Below are 20,167 nucleotides of genomic sequence, written 5' to 3'. Positions count from 1 at the left end.
TGGCTCTCTTTCTCAGTGTTCATGTCCCAGCACCTCTCAACAAAATGGGTGTGTTAAGCGCAAACACTGAGACATTCTCAATACCATTCATGCTCTTCCCATATCTAGTCCGTAACCTGAACATTTTTTGGGTGAAGCTGCTCTTATAGCAGTTTACACCAAGAACCATGTGCCTTCTCTTATCATTGGGAATCAATCACCCTTTGAATGTCTTTATGGTCACCCTCTAGACTATAACCCTCTTAAGGTATTTGGTTGTGCATGTTTTGTTCTCCTCCAACCTCATGAGCGTACCAAATTGGAACCTAGATCCCGCTTATGTTGTTTCTTAGGATACGATGTTGAACACAAAGGCTACATATGTTGGGATCCTCACTCCAAACGTCTTAGAGTGTCACGTTATGTTGTTTTCTGGGAACACCAGATGTTTGCCTCCATATCCAAATTTTAATTGTCACACGATAACAACTCTTCACCGATCTCTCCACAGATCTTTTTCTCAATACTCCTGAGACAAGCTCTTCATCCGAGTCAACTTCCCCAGCAATAGATCCACCTAACATGTCTTCAGATACTCCACCTGAGTCATCCACCTTGCCTACTTCTGAGCAACATGTCTCTACATATGGATCCACCCTAATAGCTCCTGATCTCCCTCCTCGACGATGTAACCGAGTAAAAACTCCTTATGTTCATCTTTGTGGCTTTGTTTTGTCCACTACTTTTACTAAGCATGAACCTCAGTCTTATCGTGAAGCTAGTTCTAACCCTCTTTGGCATAAAGCAAAGGATGAGGAACTACAGGCACTCGAAAGCACTTACACTTGGGATCTCGTGGACCTGCCAATTAGCAAACATGCTTTGGGATGCAAGTGGGTTTACAAAATCAAAATTCACTCTTATGGGTCCATTGAGTGGTACAAAGCTCGCTTGGTGGCAAAAGGGTTTACCTAGAATCATGGGATTAACTATGAGGAGATCTTTGCTCCAATTTCTCGTCTCACTTCAGTTTGCAGCTTAATTGCAGTTTCCGCCATTCATCATTGGGATTTATTTCAGATGGATGTGAATAATGCCTTTCTTCATCGTGAACTCAATGAAGAAGTGTATATGTTTCCACCTCCTGGTTTTCATCATCTTCTGCATCAAGTCTGCAAACTTTGTCGAGCTCTATATGGTCTCAAGCAAGCTTCTCAAGCTTGGTTTGCCAAGTTTAGTACCATTGTTGGGGATTTTGGATTCACTTCCAGCCCGCATGACTCTGCCCTTTTCATCAGCAAATTAGACCAGGGGTGTAAGAACTCGAACCGTGACATATGGGTTTAAATAAATAAGAGAGGGAAAATTTTGGGAATTTAGAAGGATTCGTCGATGAAGCCAAAGTTCATCGACGAAGTCCATGTAAGTCTCGTCGACGAAGTTCAGAGGCTCGTCGACGAGGAGAAGCTGAGAGATTTCAGGAAACCAGTGATACCAGGATTCGTCGATGAATCCACCATCTCATCGACGAGCTATCTATATGACCTCGTCGATGAGGACACCATTTCATCGACGAGGATGCCCAAGTCAAAGGGCTATAAATAGAAGTTCTCTTTACTCCCAGGCTAAGAAATCTAAAAAAATCTTCTCTCTCTCTCTCTAGAACTCTCCCTACACTTCCTCTCTCTAGATTTCTTTGTCGTTCATCATTTTAATCGTTAATCTGAAGTTACCATGAGGATCGTGGAAGGATTCTCTACAAAACCTACGAATTGGAATCTTGTTTCGGAGATTTTTGGGTTTTGGCGTAAAATCAAGGTAAGGCTCAGTTTTTAATTCTAATTTGGTTGTTTTGTAGAGAACAGTATTGTGAGTATCTTTTGTACTGTGATTTGTAGGTTTTGAAACTTGGTTCACTGTTTAGGAGCCTTAGATTTTGGGATTTACCATTTGGGGAAAAGGTAAGGGGAATTGTGTTTATATCGGTTATTTTTGAAATCGGACTTGGTGGAACAGTGGTCCATGGTCTTGTGTGTGTTTTGACTATTCATTTGGGGAGATCTAATGGGAAAACTATGGGATTTTTCATGATTACAGTTTTGGGAAGAGGGGCGATGGGCTGCATCCTTGGTTTTGTTGAAAACCGTGTGTATATGATGATTTATACTGTGATATAAGGATGGTCGTGCCTTGACTTGTTTTAAACTGTATTTGTTTGAAAAACCATGATTTTAGATTACCAAATGAGTGTGGTTTGTTTGGTTATATGAGCATGCATGTGTGTGTGATTGGTTGAAATGCTAGTAGGAACGCGATTCCCAATTGTTCCAGGTACTAAGAGTGTCCGGCTCTATATCCGAGGGTGTATGAAATCGCTAGCCATAGATTGACAGAGTGTCCGGCTCTATATCCGAGGGCATGAGCCTATTTTGGCAGATCAGGCCGAAGGGTGTGGATCCACCATTTTAGCGCCGATATGATGCCATAGGAGTCGAGGACTAGCAATGTTCTGGTGGCGCCATGTTATACGGGTTATCTACAGGCCAACGCCATATGTCACGAGCTGGCTTCGGGCCAATGGGTGTGATGACATCGAGATTGCTGATCATGTGTGTGTGTATGTGTATACACTATGGTGAAATTAGTACTAGAACTGCATTTAACTGTGTGTATGTTGCATCATGATAACACTCAAATGCCACACACCAATATAACTTGTATTCTTCCTTATTGAGAGGTGTCTCACCCCTACTGTACGTACATTTTTATAGGTCCTTTGAGTAATCGAAACTAGCGTCATTGGGTCCAAAGTGTAGTGGCCGGTGTATTGCGGATAGCGCTTGGGTAAGTGCTAGGACTTATATTTTTATGGGTTGCCATTTTGAGACGTGTTGGGCACCTGGTTGTACGTATTTGTTGGAACCTTGATTCTGTTCTTGTATAGACTCTGGTATGATACTGTATGTATATAGTATGACCTTTTTCTGCTGCGTATATTATGTTATGTTGGATGTGTATAGCATGCCTGGGAACCCCACGGGGTCGGACCCTCATCCTTTACTCTGTATCTTGGATGTTTTGTATGATACAGGGACTAGTTGGTTTAGTTTTTCACCCTTGGGTCCCATTTCAAGGTTTGGGGCGTTATAGCTTGCTGTCAGAGCTAACCAGGTTGTTAGGTCTTACAGACTTGGTTAGGCTTAGCAATGAGTACATACCAGAGTATAGGATGTTGGATGTGGGTAGTGTTGGTTGAGGGTCGTTCTGTTGCTAGACGGGGATTTGTCGGCGGTATTTCGTGTTTTTCCTGGGATGACGATTCCAGTAAAGGTAGGGCAGACCATTGATGACTTTCGTGTTAGTGTGGTAGGATGGGCCTAGACCTGGCAGGGAGTAGTTAACACGATTAGTTATAGGTCATTGTGTTAACTATATGTGTTGTAGGGATACTGATAGATTCCTATTGTGTTTCAAAATGGAGCCCAAGGATAATGACCTGGGAAGTGGCTCCGAGGAGACTGCAAGTAATGAATCTCCTTCTGTGCCTCAAGGTTTGACGAGGCAGGTGTTACGGGAGATCGGGCTGAGTGTAAGGATACGCGAGACTACTGCGGGGTGCACCATTGAGAGGTCCACACGCATGCATCCTCCGACGTTCTTTGGAGGACCTAACCTGATTATAGCAGAGGATTGGGTAGAGAAGACTGAGACAATCTTGGAGGGCCTGCACTGTACGGATAGGCAACGAGTCCTCTATGCTACTTCCAGCTATTTGGGGATGCGGGTCGATGGTGGACTGCAGTGAATCTGCTGGAGAAGCAGAGGGGCGGTCCTGAGGAAATGTCATGGAGCCGTTTCAAGGAGGTGTTCTTCAACAGATACTTCCCGGCTTCTGTACGTGATGCGAAGGCAGATGAGTTTTCTACCCTGACTCAAGGGAGTATGACGGTGCAGGGGTATGTGGCTCGGTATATAGAGATGTCCCGATTTACACTGTGTTTGATCTTGAACGAGTAGGAGAAGACTCGAAGGTTTGAGAAGGGCCTGTTGAAGGATATCCATAGATTGGTGGGTATGCTCCAGATCCGCGAGTTTTCAGTGTTGGTGGATAAAGCCACGGTGATTGAGATCGGTATCCGAGAGGACGAGGTGGATCAGGAATCAAGGAAGAGGACAGTACCTCCTTGCTCTCAAATAGGATCTTGTCAAGAATCATGGAAGAAGAGGAACAAGGGCTCGGGTTACCGTTAGAATAACGAGCGCCAGGATTCTCAGATGAGCCAGACTAGTGGACGTTGTACTAGATACCACAGATGGCACAAGGGTGAGTGCTAGTCATTTGGGGGTAACTGTTACAACTATGGCTAGTCAAGTCACATATTTCGTGATTGTCATGCACCGAAGCGAGACGTGCCTACATCCAGTATGAATCGAGAGAGCAACCAGATACCTCGGGGAATCGTTCATATGAATACAGCTCCAGCCAGAGTATACTCTCTTACTCCGGCAGACGCTGAGCATATAGGGAATGTAGTGACAGGTACCTTATTATTTCTTTCAAATAAGGCTTCTGTTTTTCTTGATTCGGGTGCAACTCATTCTTTTGTATCTGTGAATTTTTTGGGACGGTGTGGGGTTGAGACCCGAGACATGAACAAGGTGTTATCGGTTACTACGCCATCTGGGAGTGTATCTTTCTATGGGAAGATGTTGGTAGATTGCCCAGTAGTAATTTGGGGGAAGCTGCTATTGGCGAATCTTATTGTATACGACATGTCGAGGTTCAATGTTATTCTGGGGATGGATTGGTTATTCTCCAGTTATGCTATGATCGACTGTCGTAGGAAGGTAGTAGTTTTCAGACCTCTTGGGGAGCAGGAGTACGAATTCCTGGGATCGTGTGTGCGTCCAACCCCACAGATTCTGTCGGCACTATAGGCGAGGTGGTTACTCTTGGATGGGTGTCAAGGGTACCTAGCTTTTGTGAAAGAACCACCGTGAGATGAGTTGAGGCTCAAGGACATTCGAGTAGTCAGCGAGTTCCCAGATGTGTTTCGAGATGATTTACCCAGTTTACCTCCAGATCGTGAGGTGGAGTTTGTGATAGAGTTGCTGCCTGGCAAGGCACCGATCTCTAAAGCTTCATACCAGATGGCTCCAGTGGAACTTCGAGAGTTGAAGGAGCAATTGCAGGAATTACTGGACAAGGGATTCATTTGACCTAGTGTTTCGCCCTGGGGTGCTCCAGTATTGTTTGTGAAGAAGAAGGACGGGTCGATGCAGATGTGCATTGATTACCGCGAGATTAATAAGGTAACTGTGAAGAATCGCTATCCTTTACCTCATATAGATGATCTCTTTGACCAATTGCAAGGGACGCAGGTCTTTTCAAAGTTTGACTTGCGGTCAAGATATTATCAGGTGAGGGTCAGATCGGAGGATGTAGCGAAGACGGCTTTTCGAACCAGATATGACCACTACAAGTTTTTGGTCATGCCTTTTGGGTTAACGAATGCTCCGGCGGTGTTCATGGATCTGATGAATAGGGTTTTCCATGAGTACCTGGATCGGTTCATGGTGGTATTTATTGACGATATTCTCGTATACTCGAGGAGTTCAGAAAAGCACGATAACCATCTGAGGTTAGTATTACAAATTCTACGGGAGAAAAAGTTGTATGCTAAACTGAAGAAGTGTGAATTCTAGTTGAGTCAGATTGCATTCTTAGGCCATGTGGTGACTGGTGATGGTATATCAGTTGATCCTAGCAAGATTGAAGTTGTGGTCAACTGGGTGAGGCCGAAGAATGTGCAGGAGGTTCAGAGTTTTCTGGGACTGGTGGGTTATTATCGTCGGTTCGTGGAAGGGTTCTCTAAACTATCTGGACCTCTTACACGATTGACTAAGAAGAGGGTGAAGTTTGACTGGACTAATGATTGCGAGCTGTGCTTTCTCGAGTTGAAGCACCGACTGGTTACTGCTCCAGTATTGACCATTCCTTCGGGGTATGGGGCTTTTGTGATCTATAACGATACGTCCCTAAAGGGTTTGGGATGTATGCTTATGCAACAGGGTAAGGTGGTAGCTTATGCTTCTCGACATCTTGAGAAGTATGAAAAGAATTACCCTACGCATGATATGGAATTGGCCACTGTAGTTTATTCATTGAAGATCTGGAGACACTATCTATATGGTGTGCAGTGTGAGATCTTCACCAACCATAAGAGTCTCAGATACTTTTTCACACAGAAGGAGTTGAATATGAGGCAGAGACGGTGGCTTGAATTGATTAAAGACTACGATTGCACCGTTAGTTATCATCCGGGGAAAGCTAATATGGTGGCTAATGCGTTAAGTCGAAAATCAGAACCTGCAGCTGTATCTGCAGTTGTAGCTCAGTATCACATCAAACAGGATCTGGAGAGCTCAAGTGTGGAGTTGGTGCGTGGTGATCATCAGGCTTTCGTTACTAGCTTGGTAATCTAGCCGACCCTGTTTGAACGTATTAAAGCCGCACACGCTAGTGATACAGAGTTGGCAAATGTTGTGGAAAAGGTGCGGCAGGGACTAGCTACAAAATTTAACATCTCTGAGGGAGGTGTGCTGAGGTTTGGGACCAGGTTATATGTTCCGAACGATGATGAGATCAGAAAGACGATTCTGGAGGAAGTGCATCGTTCTTTGTATATTGTACATCCTAGTAGTACGAAGATGTATCGGGACTTGCGCGAGACCTTCTGGTGGTCTGGTATGAAGAAGCGGATTGCTTAGTTCGTGGAGCAGTCTAACGTGTCAGCAGGTGAAAGTTGAACATCAGAGGCCGGCAAGGCCGTTGCAGCCTTTGCCTATTCCGGTGTGGAAATAAGAGCATATTTCCATGGATTTTATGACCAGATTGCGGCCAGAACTTCACGAGAAAAATGCTATTTGGGTGATCGTGAATAAATTGATGAAATCTGCTCATTTCATAGCGTTGAAGGTTGGTTATCCTTTAAGTAAGCTAGCTGATATGTACGTGCATGAGGTTGTGAGAATGCACGGAATACCGGTGTCCATTGTATCAGATCAAGACCCTAGATTTACTTCTTGATTCTGGAGGAGCTTGCAGGAGGCATTGGGGACGAAACTTACATTCAGTACAGCATTCCACCCCCAGACGGATGGATAGTCGGAGAGGACGATACAGATCTTGTGTGTTAAATTTCGGTGGTAACTAGATACAGTTTATGCCACTAGTAGAGTTCGCTTGTAATAATAGCTTCCAGACTAGTATCGGAATGGCACCGTTCGAGGCTTTGTACGGTCAGAGTTGTCAATCTCCTTTGTGTTGTGATGAGGTTGGTGAATGTCAGGTGTTAGGACTTGAACTCGTGCAGCAGGCGTCTGAGAAGGTGGGTGAGATCTGGGAGAGGATTAGATCGGCTCAGAGTCGGCAGAAGCGTTACACAGATGTTCGCCACCGTGATTTAGAGTTCAAGGTGGGAGGTAAAGTATTTCTACATATTACTTTGATGAAAGAGGTAATGAGATTTGGGAGGAATGGCAAGCTGAGCCCGAGATATATCGGACCATTCGAGGTACTTGAGCGAGTGGGTCCGATAGCCTATAGGATTGCACTACCCCCAGCACTCTCGAGGGTCCACGATGTATTTTACGTATCCATGTTGAGAATGTACGTGCTTGACCCATCACATGTTATTAGCTATGATGAGTTAGAAATTGGGATACTTTAGCGTATGAGGAGATACATGTTCAGATTCTGGACCGTAAAGTTCAGAAGCTTCGTACTAAAGAAATACACCATTGGTAAAGGTATTGTGGAGAAACCACGAGGTTGAGGAAGCTTCTTGGGAACTGGAAATGGAAATACGCCGGAAGTATCCATAGTTGTTTTAAGTATTTGTACGTTATCCTACTTTAGGTTGGGATAGGTGGTTAGTCGTCGGGAGTGTGTATATTGTGAACTCCTGAGATGTTGTATATGTAACTACGGTATTCCTTCGCCATAAGTGAGGGTGTGTATGTATGTGTATGAAGAGGCTACACTGAAGTAGTCACCAGTTTCTCTAGAGTTGCATGTATGTGTTCAGTAGTATATACGAGTTTATGAATGAGAGATGGCAAATTTCGAGGATGAAATTCTTGTAAGGGGGGGAGACTGTAAGAACCTGAACTGTGATATATGAGTTTAAATAAATAAGAGAGGGGCAAATTTGGGAATTTAGTAGGATTCGTCGACGAAGTCCATATAAGTCTCGTTAACGAAGTTCAGAGGCTCGTCGACGAGGAGAAGCTGAGAGATTTTGGGAACCCGGTGATATCAGGATTCATCGACGAATCCACCATCTCGTTGACGAGCTGTCTATATGACCTCGCTGACGAGGACACCATTTTGTCGACGAGGATGCCCGAGTCCAAGGGCTATAAATAGAAGTTCTCTTTACTTCCAAGCTAAGAAATCTAAAAAAATCTTCTCTCCCTCACTCTATAGAACTCTCCCTACACTTCCTCTCTCTAGATTTCTTCGTCGTTCGTCACGTTAATCGTTAATCTGAAGTTACCACAAGGATCGTGGAAGGATTCTCTACAAAACCTACAGATTGGAATCCTGTTTCGGAGATTTTCGGGTTTTGGCGTAAAATCGAGGTAAGGCTTGATTTTTAGTTTTGATTTGGTAGTTTTGTAGAGAACAGTCTTGTGAGTATCTTTTGTACTATGATTTGTAGGTTTTGGAACTCAGTTCACTATTTAGGAGCCTTAGAGTTCGGGATTTACCATTTGGGGAAAAGGTAAGGGGAATTGTGTTTATATCGGTTATTTTGAAATCGGACTCAATGGAATTGTGGTCCATGGTCCTGTGTGTGTTTTGACTACTCATTTGGGGGGATCTAATGGGAAAACTATGGGTTTTTTCATGATTATAGTTTTGGGAAAAGGGGGCGACGGGTTGTATCCTTGGTTTTGTTGAAAACTATGTGTATATGATGATTTATACTGTGATATAAGGATGGTCGTGCCTTGACTTGTTTTAAACTATATATGTTTGAAAAACCATGATTTTAAATTACCAAATGGGTGTGGTTTGTTTGGTTATATGAGCATGCATGTGTGTGTGATTGGTTGAAATGCTAGTAGGAATGCGGTTCCGAGTTTTTCCAGGTACTGAGAGTGTCCAGCTCTATAACCGAGAGCATATGAAATCGCTGGCCATAGATTGGCAGAGTGTCCGGCTCTATAATCGAGGGCGTGAGCCTATTCCGACAGATCAGGTCGAAGGGTGTGGATCCACCAATTTAGTGCCAGTATGATGCCATGGGAGTCGGGGACTAGCCATATGTCAGTGGCGCCGTGTTACGCGGGTTGGCTACAGGCCAACGTCGTATGTCACGGGCCGGCTTCGGACCAATGGGCGTGACAACATCGAGATTGCTGATCATGTGTGTGTGTGTGTGCATGTATGCACTGTGATGAAATTAGTATTGGAACTGCATTTAACTGCGTGTATGTTGCATCATGATAACACTTAAATGTCACACACTGATATAACATGTATTCTTCCTTACTGAGAGGTGTCTCACCCCTACTGTACGTACATTTTTAGAGGTCCTTCGAGTAACCAGAACTAGCGTCCTTGGGTCGGGAGCATAATGGCCAGTGTATTGTGGGTAGGGCTTGGGTAAGTGCTAGGACTTGTGTTTTTGTGGGTTGTCGTTTTGAGATGTGTTGGGCACCCGGTTGTACGTATTTGTTGGAACCGTGATTATGTTCTTGTATAGACTCGGGTATGGTACCATATGTATATAGTATGACCTTTTTTTGCTACATATATTCTATTATGTTGGATGTGTATAGGATGCCTGGGAACCCCACGGGGTCGGACCCTCATCCTTTGCTCTGTATCTTGGATGTTTTGTATGATACAGGGACTAGTTGGTTTACTTTTTCACCCCTGGGTCCCATTTCCGGGTTCAGGGCATGACAAGGGACTATACTTCTTCTCCTTTATGTCGATGATATGATCATCACTCGAGATGACGCATCCAAAATTTTGGCTCTCAATACCCATCTCAACCAACATGTCGAGATGAAAGATCTTGGGAAGCTCAGTTACTTTTTGGGACTAGAGATCACTTCTAACTCTAAAGGATATTATCTTTCTCAAGCCAAGTATGCTTCAGATCTTCTTACTCTCGCAGGACTCACAAATAGTAAGACATGCACCACTCCTCTCGAGTTCAACTCAAAACTCACTCCTATGGATGGTACACCTTTAGATGACCCCACCCTCGCCAATTGGTTCGGAGTCTTGTTTATCTTACAATGAATCGCCTGGACATCTCTCATGTCACCCACATTGTCAATCAATTTCTCTCTACTCCTCGCACACCCCACCATGCTCCAGTACTTCACATTCTCTGGTACATCAAGGGGACCCTATTTCATAGTCTCCATTTCTCTACCCACTCTTCACTTAAGCTTCATGCCTACTCAAATGCAGATTGGGCAGGTGACCCCACTAATCGTAGGTCAATCACTGCCTATTACATCTTCTTTGGTGACTCTCTTATTTCTTGGCGCAGCAAGAAGCAAACAATCGTCGCCCGTTCAATCACAAAAGCTGAGTATCGTGCTCTTGCTGATACAATTCAGGAACTTCTTTGACTTTGTTGGTTACTTGAAGACATGGGCGTGTCATTCTACGGCTACTATCATCAGCTAGGATAATCAAAGTGCTATCCAGATTGCTCACAACGATGTATTCCATGAATGCACAAAACACATTGAGATTAATTGTCATTCTGTTCGTCATCATCTCACCCGTGGCACCATTGGACTATTATCAGTTTCTTCTACCAGTCAAACTGCAGATATCTTCACTAAGACGCATCCTCCTGGATGCCTTCAGAATTTAGTTTCCAAACTCAAATTGGTCTTCATTTTGCCACCTTGAGTCTAAGGGGGGTTGTTAATGTATATAACATATCGCACTTGTCCCGCATCGAAATGATTAACAAACTTTTCCCTTAGAATAGATTATAAATAGGATACCCCTCTTGTATACAAATCACACCATTCAATACAATTCTCTTCTCTTGTATTGTCTCACACTCTCTCTCTCTCTGGATAGATTTTATTTTAGAAACATATTTTTAAAATTTTTTCAAATTGTGTTTTAATAAGTTATCATTCTTAAAAATTTTTAGTAATTTTTAATCTTTCTTGGACAACCCCACCGCGGGATGATGTTGACAATTAGAACCTCTCAGTAACCTCCCAAGAGAGTCTAGAAAAGGAACCCCCAGGGTGTGGTTCAAGTGGTAGTGCGAGTTGCGAGAGTGCCTCTCACGAGGTCAGGTGTTCAAACCCTCCTAAGTTCGTTTCCGCCTCTGGATTCCTGACATTTACCTCCATTTGGAGTTGTGGGGTCGGCTTCAAAGGGCGTGGGATTAGTCACATGGACCGTAAAACGGACACGTGGAAACCTGGTGCATAATCCAAAAAAAAAAAAAAAAGTCTAGAAAAGGAGATTTAGTGGAGTAGGGAGCGGAGGGAAAGAGAAAGAAGGTGATTGGGTGGATATGAGCAATCACAACTCCCTATAATAATAATAATAATAATAATAATAATAATAATAATTTTTTTTTATTATTATTATTATTATTCCGTGAAGGCCTCCTATGTTGCTGTGGACACGGCGCGTGAAATTAGTCTGACGCATAAGCCCAGAAAACTTGGCATATCTAATAATAATAATAATAATAACCCGAAGGCATCAACTCACTCACAAACATCACAAAATTTTCCAAACTCCGGTATTTCCAACTGTTCTACAATAGTTGACTGGAAGGTTAAGCAATGGGCATCTTGCAGGAGGCGACAGCAGAGACTGTTTTAGCACTAACAAAACAAAATTTCTAATCCAAATACAACCTTACCAAATTATGGAAATGAAATTATAATACAAAATTTAAAGAGCCATCTCAAAAATCTATAAACATTTAAAAAAAAGAAAAAACAGAAATTATAATTAATTACAGGGCGAAAGACACTCAGAAGTTTGTCAAAAATATAAAGATCAGATTCAAAAATGTCACAAACCTTCCTCCAGATTTCAAAAATATCAAAGGGCTCCTATGAGATTTGTCAAAAAGACATTACCTAACATAAAAATATATATATATATATATGTTTTACAAAATACAATGAAAGGTATATATTTTTTGATAAACTTCGGACAAGTTTCTTGAAATTCTTGAAATCTCAAATTAAGTCTTTAAAAGTCTTTAAATCTCAAGGAGATTGTTGCCTTTTTATCAAACCTCAATGAAGATTAGTTTCTTCCCTAAATTATAATTACATATTAACACAAAAATGGAATAAAATCAAACAAAATAAAATCAAATTATCACTTATTTTTGTTAATTCTTTTCAATTAAACCTTCTTATCCCAATTTCTTTTGCAAGTCAAATGTAACGGACAGTTGGAACAATATATTTTATCCAGCAGAACCATCTAGATTGAGTTCAGCTGGCAAATCTTAATCGTCCAAGGCTCCAAGCCCTGGGCCGAGATATAAATTGAAATGTTTATATCTGCTTTATAGACGAATAATGTGCATCTGCTTTGTAGATCCATTAAAGCAATGGATCAATATCTGCTGATTCGCCTATCAATGAACATAGCCCATGCAAAATACAAAATGTTATTTTGCTCTACTTTTTTAAATGTCAAAAATAAGATCATAGGGCTTTCAACAATCCAAATTCCAAAATATGTTCCTACCCATGTCTTTAGAATACTAAAAAGCTAATTTATTTTCTAAAAGCCAAATAGAAACAAGGAGAAAAATAAAAAACCTGCGCTCCGCAATTCATTAGAATAAAACAAATTTAGTTTAGATCTAACAAATTCAACTCTCCCGCATCAAGAAAATGTCTGAAGATAAAAATTTACAAGTACACATCCCGCTTCGATGAGTATCAACACTAAACCACTATGCTTTACTACAATAATTATTAATTGATACGACGACCTCAAGACTTCCAGGAGGAAAAGCATGAAAATTGGACAGGAGGTAAAGAATTGTTACGACAAGCCAGAAAATATGCTATCAAACAGATTATACAGTGTAAAAACAAAAATGAAATCCGGAGGGGTAGTTCTCTAGGAAGAAACTGCTTTGTGTTTGTCCTATTCCTTGAAATTGTCACGAAGATCTAAAGCAGACCAGCTTCTTTCAAGGCGGCCTCAAAATCCTCATCACTTCTGAAGGAAGGGACCTACATCCATGCCGACGGCCACACATCAAGAGAACAATTAGATTCAAGTTATTTCATGTTCCATATGATTTCCAAGTCCCAACTGAGAATGAAACCTGGAAACTTAAAAACTAACAGCCTATTCTGCTACTTTCTTTCCGAATCTTAGGCTATCAAAAGCAGCACAAACGAAAAATAATAAATAAATAAATATGCCCATAACGGATGTAGCATTAAGACTACCTCTGCTATATGGCTCCCAAAATGCTTCTCAATCTTTGACATAAGCATATGGTCCCTATCATCACATAGTAAATTGAACACAGCCCCTGTAGAATAAAGTTGTGGAAAAGCATTAGAAAACAATAGTAAACATCACAATATAAGTTAATATAACCACCATTATCTAGAAAATTTAGCAGTCACTCGCTTGATAATCTTGTCAACTCCCTAAACATACCCCTAGAGATATGGACAGTGGATAGAACAAGACTGACCAAATATCGTAAAAGTTTTTTTCCTAAAGTCTCTTAAATTGTATAGAGTACACAGACGCCAGAGAAGTTATGAATAGAATCAATGAAGGGCATACACAAAGACAGCATAGAAAAGATACAAACAGAAATCAATGGCAGCAGCCAAGTTAATGAGACCTCAAAAGCACTTTGAAAGACAATAGTATTTCAAAGCCAAGAAAACTTGCACCAGTCCCTCTCCCCTTTCCTTCTTCTTTCTCCTCTTTTTCAAAGGGGGGCAGGATCACTCTTCCATGAAATTTGTGAAAACCACGCAGGCTCATAAATCAAATGCTTATCACATAGATCCACTCTCCCAGTTGAGCAGATTAGATATCCCTAGCCTCTTACTAGTACATTGCATGCTGTAGCCAATTCTTATCACTGCAAAAGGATACAGTCCAAATTCCAAATAATATGATAGCACATTCATTTGGCTATTATTTTGTCTCTTAAAGGAAGCAACTAGGGAAATTCTTAATTTTTCTCAAGTCAATGCAGAGATTTTTGCAAACAATACATTGTTTGCCTTGTTTCTTTCTGTGCCTTGTGTACGAAAGTATTCAAGGGTATCCATAAATAGCCTAGACAGCTGTTTGTTTGAGCCTCTAAACATTGGTTTTCTCTTCTACATGATTATCTGTATTTGTATGGACTTTAATCCACAATTTAGCTTCCTCGATGGAGAGAAAAATAAAATCACAATCCACCTTATCTCTCACAGGAGTTCACACCAGTAAAAATAATAAAATAAAATAGGGTAGTAGCAGCACTATGACAGCATAGACATAGCACAAGCACTCCAGTAACGGCTTTAGAAAGACCAACTCTACTAAACAATCATTGTAATGAAAAAAATTCAAAAATTTATTTCATACTAATACTAAAATTTCCATGCACCCTTCTCTCAAACTATCCATAAGCCACAATTGGATCTCACAAAAGATACTCTTAGGTATTGAACTATTAAAGAAGTCAATTAACAGAGGGCATCCTTCCACAGTTCTTTGCTTTGAGTATTCCATAGTCAATTGCATTCAAAACCAAGGACAATTAAGCAAATAAAATTTACATATATATATTTATGCAAAACAAATATTTATGGATATTAACGAGTAATGTTACTTGATAACTGATAGTAAAAAAAAAAAAAAAGGCCATACCCAGTGCACAAGGGCTCCCACTTTGAGTGGGGTCTGGGAGAAGTGGATGTCGGCAAGCCTTACCCCCATTTTTGGAGAGGCCACTCCCAAGTCTAGAACCCGAGACCACCCGTATCGAGGCGGAGGCACTTGCCATCGCACCAAGGCACGGCCTCTGATAGTAATATACTAAAAATGTATTTTTAAAAATTTTAGATAACATTTAATTTTTCATTGCGTAACACCTTACTCTGTGAGAATGTACAGGTTATCTAACACCAGAATGTTTTTTTTCCTTTTAAAGAAAGAACATGCATTAGAATGAGAAAAAGAAGATACAGGCAAAGGGGACAAGAAATTTGCCCCTTAAAAAAAATCACATTACTAAAAACCATAAAATTAATCAAAAACAATATTGTTTCTCAGGCTTTAATATTATTTCATCTCATATAAATAAATAAACGAGTATATATATAAGCCTTCTTCAAGTGACTCATCAATCACAACGCATTGAAGGTAAATAACAAAATATGTAACTTAAAAAAATTTATGTACTACGAAAAACTGTATTTCATTTGAAGAAAAAAACCATTAAATTATATAACATAAGTTAGTAGCAATAGAATCATGAAATCAGAAAGTTACCCTTCCGGCCAAAACGTCCTGCCCTACCAATCCTATGCAGGTAAACCTCATAGTCAGGCTCTGATTGAAAATCATGCTTCACTGGAAGATCATAATTGATAACCAAATTAACCTTCAGAAAGAAAGGAGAAGGGGGAAAAAAAAACATGTCAGTATGTACACATTTTGACAAATGATTTCTTAAGGGGTGTTTGGGCCGGCTTTCGGGAGGTGCAGAGGAGAAATTAAGAGCTCAATACCTGTGATTGATCAAAACCTCGGGCAAGAAGATCAGTTGATATAAGAACTTTCGTTAATCCATCCTTGAATTCCTTGACTATCTTGTCCCTGTCGTCTTGCCTAAGAGCACCTTGAATAGTAGTGACTTGATAACCATATTCTGTTAGTGCTTTGTGCAACATGCTTGCACTATTTCTTGTGCGAACAAATATAATTGTCTGCCCCAACTTCTCTCCTAGTTCAAAAATCCTGTCCTTGATCACTAAAATCTTGGAAAGTTCATCAGGACAATTCACCTTGTACTGCTTCACTGCTTCCAAAGATAGCTCTTCTTTCTTAACAAACATTTGATTGTAATCCTTGACTATCTTAGAAACAAAATTCTTGACGATTTCATTGAATGTAGCAGAAAATAGAAGCACCTGACAGCAATTACAACAGAGAGGAAGAAGTGAGCCGCATTGTCCAACTTTGGACATTAAACCAAGTTCTTGGTCACCAAAATTAAGATCCAAGTAATCATTTAAGATGTATGAACCTGCATTGGTAATTTGGTGTGCAACTATAAAACATAACTACAATATATTTTGTACATATGCAAACATTCATGACCTAACAGTTCATATTTTCTAAAATGATCTTTAAAGTTATTGCAAATGTTACTTTAAAGAACATGAGTCACACATATATATACAAACCTAAAATCCATTGGAACTAAAACTTTTCTCAAACTAATGGCAACTAAAGAATGTCGAAACCCATGGTTTTAGGAAGCCAGTGAAATGCATGTCCATGGCAATGAAAATTCCTAGGTGACCATCATTCTGCTCTCAAACAGCCTGTGAAATATTATTCTCATTAACAGCATGTCCCTCATCATTTTTCATTTCATTTGACAAGACTATCAAATGTCAAGGAAGATGTCACAACACACACACAAGATAGTATTCAGTTGCTTCGCATCACTTGCCACACAATTAAACAAAGACAACAGGGGACATTTTTAACCAAAAATTAGAACATTGAAAAAAAGATCGTACATTACTTTCTGCTGCTGCAATGAATAATTTTTTGGATCCACCACCACATTGTATCAAATATAAGTATGACAAGAAGCACAACAAACCTGGCAGTGACTGCTACTTCGTTCAATATCCCTCATTATCCTCAAGGAATCATCCTTAAAGCCATCCTGCACTAATATAATGTTAGAAACCTGCATACAATTATATAATAGAATGTGTTTAAGACAACAATCCAACTGTAACAAGATATTGCATAGATAATTACTTAAATTTTAAACTAAATTGTTGCATTTCATCGACATAATACATAACAAATTCGGAAAAAAAATTGCTAGTAGCAGGACTATTGTGTTATCTCAAATTTTCACCCCAAAAAAAAATTGACCAAGAAAATTCAACCAGTTGCCATGTGCGCACACATATTCTGTTACTGGTCCCTTGCCTAGATTGTTCCAGGATTCTATAAAGTGGATGATAATGAACGTAAACCCAAAGAGCATCCCCAACAGAAAAAAGGTAAAACAAAAATGGATTAATGATTGTATCTCACCGGCAAGGAAGAAATGAAAAGGGTTGGATGGAGTGGTATACCAACTAAGAACTACAACTGGAACTTGATTGCAGAATAATCCTAAAGTGACTCAAAATTTCACTAAAAAATGGAACTCTCCACCACTCTTTTTCTGTTTGAATCTAAGCGTATCTTACACACCAGCAATCCCGAGATTCCTGACTTTCTGAACCCATGCCTGCAGGAACTTTCTTCCCCGACTTTGGCGATCTAAAAATTCCATTTTCCAAATGTCACATAGAAACCAAAAGAAAAGAGGAAATCCTAATGTCTTCTTCACTTTGAAGCATTAGAAGCAATGGCCAAATTCCATGGCCTAGGAATTCTAAACTTGACCATACTTCCAGATCACGCATAGCATATCAGGCCCAATCCTTCAGCTCTTGTAAAAACAGAAAAATGTGAAAAAACTGATTTAAGACAGAAAGCTGAAAATTGATTTGAAATTTTGGGGGGTTGATTCCCAAAAAAGAAGGCCAAGGGTTTGCTCACTTAGATTTAACTGATCAATTGATTACGTAATATTCATGTAAAGTTATCGCATGGTTTTTATTTTAATTAGTAATGGTTTGGTCTGTAATAACTTGCCTGTTAATCAGGCAGGTTATTTGTAATTGAGTTAATCAGGCAGGTTACTCATAATTGAGTTGAAGATGTATTCACGACAGGTTTCCTATGGTTTTTATTTTAATTAGTAATGAATAACTTGCCTGTTAACTTAGTTATTTAAGACCTCTCTCTCTCTCACACACACACACATTTTAGCCTTGGACAAATTCACTTCCATAAGGAAAAGCAAAGAAAAAACAGTAGCATGTCATCCAACAGAGAGTTGACAAATTAGTAGAGGAACAGTCAATGTCAGAATGAATAGACTCCTGCCTGAAAACGAAAAAAGAAGAAAAGAAAAAAGAAACCATCTACAAATAAACTCCCACCCTGGATCAGTGTTTTAAACACCCCAACCATAATGTAAATGCATTGCACAATGGCATTAACAGAATTTTGGGGTCACAATATCCCTACACAGCTGTAATAGAGAATCAAATTCAGCTGCATCCCAACAGCTACAAACTGCGGATGTTGCTGCTGTATAGCTGCTATAAGGCCTCTACAGCTGCTACAAGACTGATATAACACCAAAAAAGTTCTTTTTTTTATTTTCATGCTTTTTCTTCTCATTTTTTTCTCATTTCCTTTTCGAACATCTATCTGAATCACTGTTCTAAAACAAGGAACCCAGACTGGCCCATCAAACCAAGTCAAACGACTCCAACCAAATCCAGTAACTAGGGTGGAGTTCAGATTTGCATGAAAACATGGTACCTTGTTCAAGCAACCAACAATTTGTCTTCCAAAAGGTTTTAACCCTCCTTGCCTGGGGAAACTTGAACCACCTTACTTTTCTACCACCATGTAATTTAAATGTAGAAAAAAAAAATCTGTGCACGCTATTTACGTGTTTATGGAAAAATATATATTTTAAATATGTTTATCCAAACATAACCAAAAAATTCTACATATAATATAATTATAATATAATATTATACAAGCTAGTCTATCACGTAATAATAAAATATATACTATACCATATTATATAGTATGATATGATATAATGAATAAATGCAGTAAACTTTTAAATTATTATCTTGCAGTAAAAGTTTTTGTTAGTGCTTGACATACAGTATCAGCCACAACTTAACAACTTAGGCTTTCATGTAAAATGATTGAACATGGTGTGAGAGCCATGATTTTCAGGAAATGGTCTTGAGTCTATTCTCATTGACTGCATTGATCATGTGATTGCTAAAATTTATCTCATTTCCTGCAATGACATTATCCATCGTATTTTTCTATCTGCATGTGGGCTGCTCATGTAAATATAAAGAAAGAAGCGAGAAGAAATTAAAAAAAGACTATTAATGAAACTAAACATAGAGCTTATAATACGTCATATAATAAACTAGATACAAAAAAAGGAGAAAAAGACATTTAAAAACTTGCTAGGGCAAGCGAAAGAAAATGTAAAGATTTAGGTGATGTAAAATTTATAAAGAACGAGAATAATAATGTCTTAATTAGAGAAGAAGACATAAACGAGGGGTGGCAAAGATAATTTGATAAGTTGTTTAATGAAAACCAAAACGAAAGATTGTTCTTGGAAGTGTCAAATGAGGAGAAGACTAAAATTATTCACAAAATTAGAGTCCTTGGAGTTAAGATGGCATTAAAAAAATGAAAAGTGGGAAATCTATTGGACCAAATAAAATACCAATTGAAGTTTGGAAATGTTTTGAGGATAAAGGAAATAAGTGGTTAACTAATCTATTCAATATTATTATTATTTGGTTGACTAATTTATTCATACTATTATTAAAACCAAGAAAATGCAAGAAGAATGGAGGAAAAGTATGTTAGTAAAAACAAAGACGATATTCAAAATTGTAATAACTATCGTGGAAGTAAGATTGAGTCATACGATGAAATTATGGGAAAGGATAATTGAAGATAGAATAACACTAGAAACGAAGATTTTAAAAAATCAATTTGGTCTTTTGCCTAGGAGATCAACAGCAAAAGCTATTTATCTTTTAAGAAGCTTAATGAAAAAGTTTTGGAAAAAGAAGAGGGACTTGCATATGGTTTTTATTGACCTAGAGAAAGCATATAATGATTACCTAAGGAAATTCTTTGGTGGGTCTTAGAGGAGAAAGGGGTTTGCAGTAGATATACTGAGCTCATTAAGGATATGTATGATAGAGCAGCAACTAGCATAAAGATTATAGAAGGGAAATCTAGAGATTTTCCTAC

General features: G+C 39.5%; 1 protein-coding gene across 1 annotated transcript in view; it reads right to left on the bottom strand.

Annotated features, from left to right (window-relative positions):
- Positions 1-12,831: 12,831 nt before the first annotated feature.
- LOC131168285 (DEAD-box ATP-dependent RNA helicase 38) overlaps positions 12,832-20,167 on the bottom strand; it is a 32,309-nt gene continuing 24,973 nt past the window's right edge. Inside the window, exons 4-8 of the mRNA XM_058127605.1 lie at positions 16,887-16,952; positions 15,781-16,182; positions 15,542-15,653; positions 13,483-13,568; positions 12,832-13,260 (exon numbers count right to left, since the gene is read on the bottom strand). Of these exons, the coding sequence (XP_057983588.1) occupies positions 13,198-13,260; positions 13,483-13,568; positions 15,542-15,653; positions 15,781-16,182; positions 16,887-16,952 (729 nt within the window). The 3' untranslated portion in view covers positions 12,832-13,197. The remainder of the gene's footprint in view (positions 13,261-13,482; positions 13,569-15,541; positions 15,654-15,780; positions 16,183-16,886; positions 16,953-20,167) is intronic.

The sequence above is a fragment of the Malania oleifera genome, chromosome 11 (assembly GCF_029873635.1).
Source record: "Malania oleifera isolate guangnan ecotype guangnan chromosome 11, ASM2987363v1, whole genome shotgun sequence".
NCBI classification, from domain to species: Eukaryota; Viridiplantae; Streptophyta; class Magnoliopsida; order Santalales; family Ximeniaceae; genus Malania; species Malania oleifera.
Note: the sequence above shows the minus strand (reverse complement) of the source record. Positions and strands in the feature narration are given on the sequence as shown.